Source organism: Mus musculus, chromosome 15 (assembly GCF_000001635.26).
Source record: "Mus musculus strain C57BL/6J chromosome 15, GRCm38.p6 C57BL/6J".
Taxonomy (NCBI): domain Eukaryota; kingdom Metazoa; phylum Chordata; class Mammalia; order Rodentia; family Muridae; genus Mus; species Mus musculus.
Window position 1 is genome coordinate 12,925,314 of NC_000081.6, and position 10,287 is coordinate 12,935,600.

The 10,287-nt window shown below is 44.7% G+C and overlaps 1 protein-coding gene across 4 annotated transcripts in view; it reads left to right on the forward strand.

Annotated features, from left to right (window-relative positions):
• The window catches only part of Drosha (drosha, ribonuclease type III), a 110,488-nt gene extending 100,510 nt beyond the window's left edge, over nt 1-9,978 (forward strand). For 2 of the 4 annotated variants that reach the window (XR_383823.2, XM_006520021.3), the window contains 5 exons: nt 678-760; nt 893-996; nt 3,550-3,642; nt 4,352-4,398; nt 9,679-9,976. Coding sequence is in view for 3 of the 4 variants with exons in the window: in XM_006520021.3 (XP_006520084.1) it covers nt 678-760; nt 893-996; nt 3,550-3,642; nt 4,352-4,398; nt 9,679-9,809 (458 nt within the window). In the remaining variant the exon portion in view is untranslated. Of the gene's footprint in view, nt 1-677; nt 761-892; nt 997-3,549; nt 3,643-4,351; nt 4,399-9,678 lie in introns of all 4 variants that reach the window. The other 2 variants (NM_001130149.1, NM_026799.3) reach the window with 1 other exon arrangement.
• The last annotated feature ends 309 nt before the right edge of the window (nt 9,979-10,287 follow it).

Below are 10,287 nucleotides of genomic sequence, written 5' to 3' on the forward strand. Positions count from 1 at the left end.
CTGTGCTCCACAGCTGGCGTGTCCAGTTCCCTTCTCATGAGATTAACTCCGTTATGTCCCCAGGTCTCATCCCTGATCCACACTACAGTGTTGGGAGAGACTTTAGACCACTGGTTCTCAACCTGGGGGTCCAGTGAGCCTTTCACAGGGGTCACCTGTGAAACTGTGACCATTATATGTTTATATTCTAACTGTAACAAAATTACAGTTAAGTAGCAGCAATGAAAGTAACTTTATGGGTGGGGAGGGGGAGTCACCACAACATGACTGTGTTAAAGGCCGCAGCATTAGGAGGCTGGGAACCTCTGCGTTAGACCATTCGCTTAGCCGCTGGCTAAGGGCATTTTGGTGTCTGCTCTGCGATTTTTCATCTTAATCACACATCTGGTGCTCTAGTGACAAAGGGTGCTGTTTGATTTGAAGAAAAAAAGAAAAGAGTGTCTAGGAGTCAAAAGCCTTGTGAAAATACTACTTAAAAGCTTATAACCCTTAGGGCTGGGTGGCTCAGCAGTTAGGAGCACTGATGGGTCTTGCGGAGGACCCACATCCTGTTCCTGCCACCCGTGTTAGCCCACGTATATACATGTAATCACATATGAAGACTGACAAGGAAGGATGCTCAGCGCATGCTGTTCCTGGTCAGTAACGGTGGGCTGCTTATTTCACTTGTTTCTCAGCATTTATCGCAGCGCTGTACATCGACAAGGACCTGGAATATGTCCACACTTTCATGAACGTCTGCTTCTTTCCCCGGCTGAAGGTAAGTGCCCACGTTCCCAGTGCGCGCACGTTCCCAGTGCGCGCCCGTTCCCATCGGCGTGCTCACGCTTTGCTTCCTTGGCTTCGGATGGCTCTGAAACACACTACTCAATGCTTTGGGGGATTCCCGCAGGAGTTCATTCTGAATCAGGATTGGAACGACCCCAAGTCGCAGCTGCAGCAGTGTTGTCTGACCCTGAGGACAGAAGGGAAAGAGCCTGACATCCCCTTATACAAGTGAGTGCTCGCCGTCTGCCAGCATCGGCTACAGGGTGCTTAGCTATCACCCGTGTGCTTAAATGGAAAACGCAGGGACTTCTCGTGACACTAGCTAAGCCCTAAAGCGCTCTGTCCTAGCTGTAAGAGGCTGCTTCTTGCTTGTCTCTGCTTTCTCCTATCTGTAAATTTCTCTGACCTACTGCCTGGCACAAAGATACACTAAGATCAAGGTAGAGCAGTTATGTGCTTGTAGTACGTGTTGATCTTTAACCTGTATTCATGGTTGTGATCTCTGCATGTGAGTGCCAGGAATAGAACCTGGGTCCTCTGTAAGAACAGCAATTGCTCTTATCCCCTGAGCTGTCTATCTCTTAGGCCCCAGCATGAAGTAGTTCTTCTGTATAGGTTTTTATTTGTCTGATTCCATGGAGGAGGAACGGACTGTGTGCTGCTCCTAGCAAGATTTGGTTCTACCTGTACTTTCCCCGAGCCCCTGTTGGCGTCTGTTATCAGCAAGGCTGTCTCCCAAGCTGGAGAGAAATGGGACAAATGCTTACTGCTGCTACTTCGTTACTCAGTCCTTGCTTTTCCCGGAATCGGAATCACAAGTGGCCTTCTACGTGTGACCTCATGTGTGACCTGAGAAGGGGTTAAGTGGGAATCACAGAGGAAAGAATGATTAGAGTCCATGGCTGCCTCCCAAGGCACTGTTGATGCTGGTTAGGGATGCTCAGAAGTCCAGTTTCAGTGGCCGGAGAAGACTGGGAACACTGCTGCTCTTAAGGGGGACCCAGGTTCGGTTCCCAGCACCCACACTCGGCCCTCACCCACCTCAGCTCCTGGGATCGGTCCCTCCTCTGGCTTCTGGGCACCCGCACATGTTTACCTCTAGTTGGTGGCATGACCCTGAGAGGGCGGGCGGGGTCCTAAAAAACGAGCTGGGCTAAAGTCTCATGCAGTAGCCAGCTTTACTCAATGCATCAGACTGACTGCCTATACTCTGGGGTTACGAAGAATCACGAGCAAGGCGCTCAGCCTCAGGGACTAGCCACACGTAGCAAAAACGTTTTTTTTACTCTGTAGAGGCACATGAAAAGCAACAGCTGAGGTAAACTCACTCTGCTGTCTGCTACATCTGGGAGGAGCACACAGACATATTCCAAGAGTTCTGTGTTTTGAAGTCACAGGACTCTTGTCTTGTTTTCTTGGAGTTTTCTCACAAGCACTCAGAATTCTCACAGACTCCATTCTTGGACTGCGTTCCAACACACCTACACATGCATATACATGTATTTCTTATTAATTTAAAAAAAAAAAGGTCCAGTTTCAATCCTGTTTCCTCCATGCCTTTGGGAACAGAGGGTTCCAACACCCACACTGAGGCAGGTGTGCTCCTCCCGAAAGCCCCTGCTTTTGGACTTTTCTAACTCCAAAATATTAAAAAGAAAAAAAAAAATCCAACAGTTGACAAGCTTTTGTGGTGCTTTCTAAACAGGCCAGAAGACTAGTCGCTTTATGGGAAGAAGCTGTCAGTATGAAACTATTTTCTTTATAGGAGAAATCCCTAAATAGAAACAGCTTATCGATCTGTCTAATAAGCATAATGAATGTCTAAGCTATGTCCTATGATTGAATCCAAGATTTTCCCCATCAGAGCGATTACTAAGGGTCAGTACTAAAGGCGGTGCATGTCTTCTAACACGGGGATGGTTAGTAACTACCACCTCAAGCCGGGAGAGTCACCTTTGAGTACGTAAACAGAGAGGAAATTAACTCTGTTCTCTGCCCATAAATCCCCACAAAAGTCCACGGTGACTTTGCTCTTTGTTAGCAAGATGGTAGGGTTACTTCACGTGGTCTTCCTGATGACTGTGTTTATTCCATTGTCATTCTTGGCTACTTTTAATTTCCCTTTCCCCTGTTACCAGGTTTTTTACATTTGAAATCTGCACCTTGTCATTAAATCCAGAGTACCCGCAGCTTTGTTTTTTAGTGGTTGTGTTATAGGCTTGCCATTATAGCATATCTTTGAAATGATCACAGATGTTTCAGAAATTAAATATATTTTCTGATCTCTTAGGTAAAGTACTAGACATTAGACGGAATCCGTAAAGGGGGTGAAACCATTCAGGCGTGTCTCGAGGTGTTAGTACTCATTTATTGCTTTTAGCTGTGATGAGCATTGTAAAATAACAAACTAAAGCCCTCAATTCTTCCTCCTAGTGAAAGTTTGTTAATTTCATGATTCTAGAATACTCATACTAAGAAGTTGTTTTAAAGTATCACGTACTTAACTGTGAACCCTCAGGTACTATTCCTATGTGAGAAAAATATAAAACTACAATGCACTTTTTTTTATTTTTAATTTCCTATTTTAAAGCTCTAAATTTTATTAAGTTAGCAAATCAAAAATTGAATCACATTCTTTTTCCATATTTCTTGTTACTTTTACGTTCTTCTTTCTGGCATTAAGAATAAAGTTTTTGGGGTTGTTTGTTTTTTGTTTTTGTCAGTTTATATAATAGCAAAATAATTGAGCATTGTATCATAATTACTGTTCTTTCATTGCAGGACTCTGCAGACAGTGGGGCCATCCCATGCTAGAACCTACACTGTGGCTGTTTATTTCAAGGGAGAAAGGATAGGCTGTGGGAAAGGACCAAGGTATGAGAAGAAAACACTGAATTTCATGGAGTTTATATCTGTGTTCAGGAAAGTTCCTACCTCTGCAGTGTGTGTAGCAAGATTAGAATGGGAAGTGTCTTCAGTTAAAGCAAAGTGAATCTGGAGGACTAACGCCCCTCTAAGCCGACTGAGACCCTTGGTAGTTAGCCTCGGGCCAGGCATGCCGTCGCACAGGAGCCTTGGCCTTGCTGAGAACACGATCATCAGTTGCTAACAGTCGGCTCCACCTGAGTTCAGTCTGTGCGGATGTGGGAGGTGTGCTGTGGTGTGCATGACACCTTGGTCTGTGCGTCAGTTCCCATCACTTTGTGGGCTTTGTGGGCATGCGAACCATATTTCAGGATAAAGAATTAAGTATATAATCTCTGTCTTGCCCGTGTCTCTCTGTATTTTACCTTTTGTGGTTAACCTTTTCATGGAGTATTTTCAGACTTAACTACTTCAGCCCTAATCTAAGGGAAGGGATTCCGCTGCAGTATTAGTGTGGAACCGAGACTTTAAAGAGGCTTTGTGTAAATGAAAGGCATTTCTGCATGCTCCTGTGTGTGTTCCTAGCCGTGCAATTTGGTGTGTGATGGAAGTAATCACATGAAATTTTATGCACAAGATATGTAGATCAGCATGAATAATTTGTGTTTTGGAAGAAGAAAGCCTTGAAAGTCTACCTCACCTGTATTTTCTTCAACAGCATTCAGCAGGCGGAGATGGGAGCAGCAATGGATGCACTGGAGAAATGTAAGCCTGTCTCCTTTTCTGCGATTACAGCTCCATTTCCTTCATAGAAGGAAATGAAGTAGAGGCGTGCTTAAGTTTTGATAAAATGTGATCGATCATTGTTAATAATTTTCCTCCGTACCGAGCACAGTAGAATGTGTGCTATGGATAGAGCAGATTGTAGTTTCCGAAGGCAGTCCTGGGGTGGTTTACATTTCCCTCTGGGAGCAGCCTTCTGTTTCTCACGGTATTTCCCCATCCTCCTATAGTCACATAAGCCAGGCTTGGTGACACATGCCTGTGTAGTGCCAGCACTTGGGAGGTAGATTCAGGGTATCAGGGGGTCAAGGTCACCTGTAGCCACACTGTGAGGTCAAGGTGAGCCTGGGCCACGTGAGAGCTCACCTCAAAACAAAACAAAATAAAAATTAAAAATATGAAAGCTGGGTGTGGTGCCACACAACTTTAATCCAACTTTAAGCCTCAGGAGGCAGAGGCAGCAGATCTTTGAGTTCAAGGCCAGCCTGGTCTACAGAGAAATCCTATCTGGGGAAAAAAATCTATATAGGCATAAACATATACATGGGAAGCTTTATTGCTCGTTTGTTTCTCTGTTTAGTTTTTAACCATTGTCTTATTTAAGTTGGATAGCAACTGCATACTTCTGCATACATATATAGAGCATAGAGAGTGGCTTCCATTCTGTCTTTATTATTGTGGTTACTTTGCATGTGTGAATTCCCCCCCCCCCCCCCGTGTGTGTGTGTGTGTGTGTGTGTGTGTGTGTGTGTGTGTGTTCGTTCAGTATCTATAATAAACATCTAGATTGTGGTGCATTTAATTCTGAAGATGGATTGTCTCAAGAGTGAAAGGCCCATGCTGAAGGACTTCAGGTGCCAGTTGCTGGTGTAGAGAGCTGCCTAGGCTTGTAAATTGAAGGCAGGAGTACGGGCCAGTCTTCTCCGAGGTCTGTTGTGCTTCACAGAAGAACCTGTGGGCACAATATGCTAATGCTTCGAGAACCAGCTAAAGGAGTGGGGGACACTGAATGCACAGGCTCAGAGTGAAGGGTCCCAGGATTCTCAAGCTTGAGAGAGGTTCCAGGAGAGGTTAGAGGCCTCTAGCCAAGTGGAAGTCAGCGGAAGTGGCTTACCGTTCAGAGGCAGGGAGGGTAGTTAGTGGGGACAGCAGCCAGCGCTGCCAGCCAGGGTCTTGCATCTGTAGAACCTACACTGAGAGTTTTGCATTGACTTTCTTGGAGAGTGTTTTCATTGATTGTTTGTATGAATGCACTATCATTTATTGAAGGAGAGTGGGATTCTTTTTTCCAGTTATAACAATAGAGTCCACCCCCACTTCTGATGCATATAGTCAGCTATAAAACGGTACTGGAAAAATGACTAATTTTGAGACAGACATCCCCCAAGAGGATGATAGGAGTGAATTGCTTAAATGCAGGAAAGTAAATTGGCATCGTGTCCCATCGTTAAAGAAGCTTCTACCTTTCGGTCCTGATTCCATTTCTAGGAACCCAACTTAAGGTTCTGGGTACTTGGGTTCTGAGCTACAGCTCACGTGCTGCAGTAGTCGTGACTACTTGATATATACTAGCGTATTTCAGTAATGTGGAACAGCACAGGAATAGTTAAGTGAACGCTGTCCCAAGGATCGGCAGACGCATTCTGTAAAGGACCAGCTGCGCAGATTTAGTCTTCGAGGGTCATAATCTGTCTCAGTTACACTAAATTCTGACATTGTGGCACACAGACACAGGTGGTGTCAAATGTCCATGTGTCTGTTTTATTACGGACACCGATTGAGAGCTGTATTTGGCTTAGTGGCAATCGTTTACCAGTTCCTGAATATCCAAGTGTGATAAGTTTGCATCTGTTGAAATCATGCCATTGGAGACCGATACTGAGCTACAGGAAGTGCTTGTACTGAAAGAAAGGAAAATATTCTATCCACCAGTACATAGCAGTGTAGGGGAGTGAAGGGGTTTTCCCTGTTTATATAGTGTATGAGTACACACATAAAAACATACAGACGCTTACATTTGTCACTATATAATGTCATAACACTTTTCTGAACATAGTTGTGGGTATGTTCTGAGAGCTTGTTCATGGGTAGATCTGAACAGTGGAACTTCTTAGTACAAACTCAGATACACAGTCAAATCTACTGACAAAATGGGGCCTGTTTAGCATACGCTTGCCTTTACAATGGAGTTTTGGGGATTTATTTGGCAAGGTTTTTTTTTTTTAAGTATGTACAGCATTCGAAGTAAAAATGTATGCAGTATGTAAGGACTCAGTATTACTGCTTTCTTCCAAGGGCTTTTTCCACTTTGTCCCTGTCTCCAGCCTGTAGTGAAGATGGGATATAGAAAAGGGAGATAAAGAATTGAGGACCCAGTGCATATAGACAGACCCACTTCATCGCATTCCATCCGTAGAGCAGACAAGTAAACAGACTTGCTTTTGTCCCAAGCCACACCCCCTCCCCTCCGACTCTTCCTGCGTGAAATACAGAGAAGTCCTTAGCTGGCCAGGCAGAGCTGGTCCTTTCTCATAGTGTTGCCAGATAGCGGGTGTCTTAGTCAGGGTTTCTATTCCTGCACAAACATCATGACCAAGAAGCAAGTTGGGGAGGAAAGGGTTTATTCGGCTTACACTTCCATGCTGCTGTTCATCACCAAAGGAAGTCAGGACTGGAACTCAAGCAGGTCAGGGAGCAGGAGCTGATGCAGAGGCCATGGAGGGATGTTCTTTACTGGCTTGCCTCACCTGGCTTGCTCAGCCTGCTTTCTTATAGAACCAAGACTACCAGCCCTGAGATGGTCCCACCCACAAGGGGCCTTTCCCCCTTGATCACTAATTGAGAAAATGCCTTACAATTGCATCTCATGGAGGCATTTCCTCAACTGAAGCTCCTTTCTCTGTGATAACTCCAGCTGTGTCAAGTTGACACAAAACTAGCCAGTACAATTGACCCCTTGTCAACTTGACACACAAAAACATCACTAGTAAGCCTCAACCCTTACAATCTTATTCATCCCCATTCTAAATAACTTTAAAAGTCCCACAGTCTTTACATATTCTTAAATTTTCAATCTCTTTAAAATATCCATCTCTTTTAAAATTCAAAGTCTTTTTACAATTAAAAGTCTCTTAACTGTGGGCTCCACTAAAACAGTTTCTTCCTTCAAGAGGGAAAATATCAGGGCACAGTCACAATCAAAAGCAAAAGTCAATCTCCAACTGTCCAATGTCTGGGATCCAACTCACAATCTTCTGGGCTCCTCCAAGGGCTTGGGTCACTTCTCCAGCCAGGCCCTTTGTAGCACACGCGTCATCCTCTAGGCTCCAGATGCCTGTACTCCACTGCTGCTGCTGTTCTTGGTGGTCATCTCATGGTACTGGCATCTCCAAAACACTGCATGACCCCTTCAGTCCTGGGCCATCAATTGCAAATGAGGCTGGACTTTCACCAATGGCCTTCCATGGCCTCTCACAGTGCCAAGCCTCAGCTGTTCTGCTCAACTCCTTCATGCCTTCAAAACCAGTACCACCTGGGTGACTCTTACACATTACCAAGTCCAGCCACAGCACAAGGTACAACTTTGGCTATATCTGGAACACAGCCACTGTGCTCTCAGAAAACACTTCCCAGAAGATGTCACCTCAATGATGCTGGTCTCTTCTTAATCACCGCTAATTTCTTAGCTCCAGCTAACCAGCATCAATAGTCCCAGTAATGCAAAGCTTTTGCTTCAGTAGTTCTGGTATCTTGTTAATCACAGCTGATTCTTCAGCCCCAGCTAACCAGAACTACAGAATCTTCACAATCAAAACAGAAATGGCCCTGAAAAGAGTCTTTAATTTTCCCTCTGAAATTTCACAAGCCAGGCCTCCATCTTCTGCACTGTTCTCAACATTATCTTCCAAGCTCCTACACAACATCCCACAGAGCTCTTAACAACAAATGGATCTTCAAGACCAAAGTTCCAAAGTCCTTCCACAGACCTCCCCAAAACATGGTCAGGTTGTCACAGGAATACCCCACTCTGCTGGTACCAATTTGTCTTAGTCAGGGTTTCTATTCCTGCACAAACATCATGACCAAGAAGCAAGTTGGGGAGGAAAGGGTTTATTCGGCTTACACTTCCATGCTGCTGTTCATCACCAAAGGAAGTCAGGACTGGAACTCAAGCAGGTCAGGGAGCAGGAGCTGATGCAGAGGCCATGGAGGGATGTTCTTTACTGGCTTGCCTCACCTGGCTTGCTCAGCCTGCTTTCTTATAGAACCAAGACTACCAGCCCTGAGATGGTCCCACCCACAAGGGGCCTTTCCCCCTTGATCACTAATTGAGAAAATGCCTTACAATTGCATCTCATGGAGGCATTTCCTCAACTGAAGCTCCTTTCTCTGTGATAACTCCAGCTGTGTCAAGTTGACACAAAACTAGCCAGTACAGCGGGTGTCCTTTATGACCCCTGTCTGTGTGTTTGCTGACTAAGGACACAATTCCGTGTCCTTATTCCGTGCTTGATCTCCTAGCTCGTGGTCACACTAGTACTGTGCTGCACATGAAATGAGAAATGAAGAGTTTCTAAATCTTAGTCCAGATTTTCCTCGAGTCTGTGTTACACAGGGTCAGGTCTCAAACTAAATATAGCCTATCTGCAGCACTGAGTGACAGCCCTCCCCTATTCACAAGACTTACCTGTGCAGAGAAAGCTGTGGCCTTTTATGGTGCACTAAAGATAGAACTGGTCAGGGACTCGGGGGCTTAGAATGTGGCTTTCCTTGTGCCTGACACGGTTCTGCTCTTCTGGAAAACTTTCCTTCATGTAATCATGGCTACGCTAGTGGCGCTTGCTGAAAGCTTTTAGCCTAAACTTTTCCAAGCCATAAACCCCCACATTCCTGCTTGCTTTCTTTCTGTCTCCCTTGAAGTCACTCATTGTAGAGAATGCTGCTTAAAGCACCTGCCTGTTTGGAAACCTACCAGAACCTTATGACTTTGTTTTTTAAGTCACTGTATGTTTTGGTGTTTTTAATCTGTTTTACATACACCAGATATTGAAATTAGAATCTGAGTCGCCAATCCAGACTTGTGGTGTATGTATGTGTATAACAAAAGAGTAAGGAAGAAAATAAGCCATCCTTAGCCTCAGGTTTATAAAGTGCAGTTCTGTATGGGTGCTGATTACATGTGTGCCTGTGTGCGTGTTTGTTTGTCGTCCCTGCACCCATGGATATCCTTTATTAAGTATTAAACATATCTCCTTGTGTCAGATAACTTTCCCCAGATGGCCCATCAGAAGCGGTTCATTGAGCGGAAATACAGACAAGAGTTAAAGGAAATGAGGTGGGAAAGAGAGCATCAGGAGAGAGAGCCGGAGGAGGCTGAAGACATCAAGAAGTAAACGAGGGCAGGAGTGGCGGAGCATTGCCTTTCTAAGAACTGTGACTGTGGCCCATCGAGACCTAGCCTGGTTTTCCCTTAGACAATGAATGAAGTGTGCCCATTGAAATAAAACTCAAACCACACTGCGGTTGTTGTCTTAATGATTAAATGTTCCGTTTCTAGCTGGATGGTCTTTGCTACAGAGTATTCGATTTCTTTTTAGTAGACGTGCAGTATTCCCTTTATTTTGCTCTTTGAAGAATAAAATTCAGGCAGGCATGTTCTATGGAGTAGTTGCTTTCTGCTTGAGATGGGAACTTCAGACTGTCAGCTAGCAAGGGATATACTCACTTTACCAGGTATTATTTGTTTCCACTGCCTGTAGTAACAGCTTTACTCTTTTGAAATGTGTATTATTGATCACATTTTCCGGCTTTCATCTGGTACTGATACTGGAGTTAACCCATTCCAAGCAGTGCGGTGAGTCCTGCTTAAGG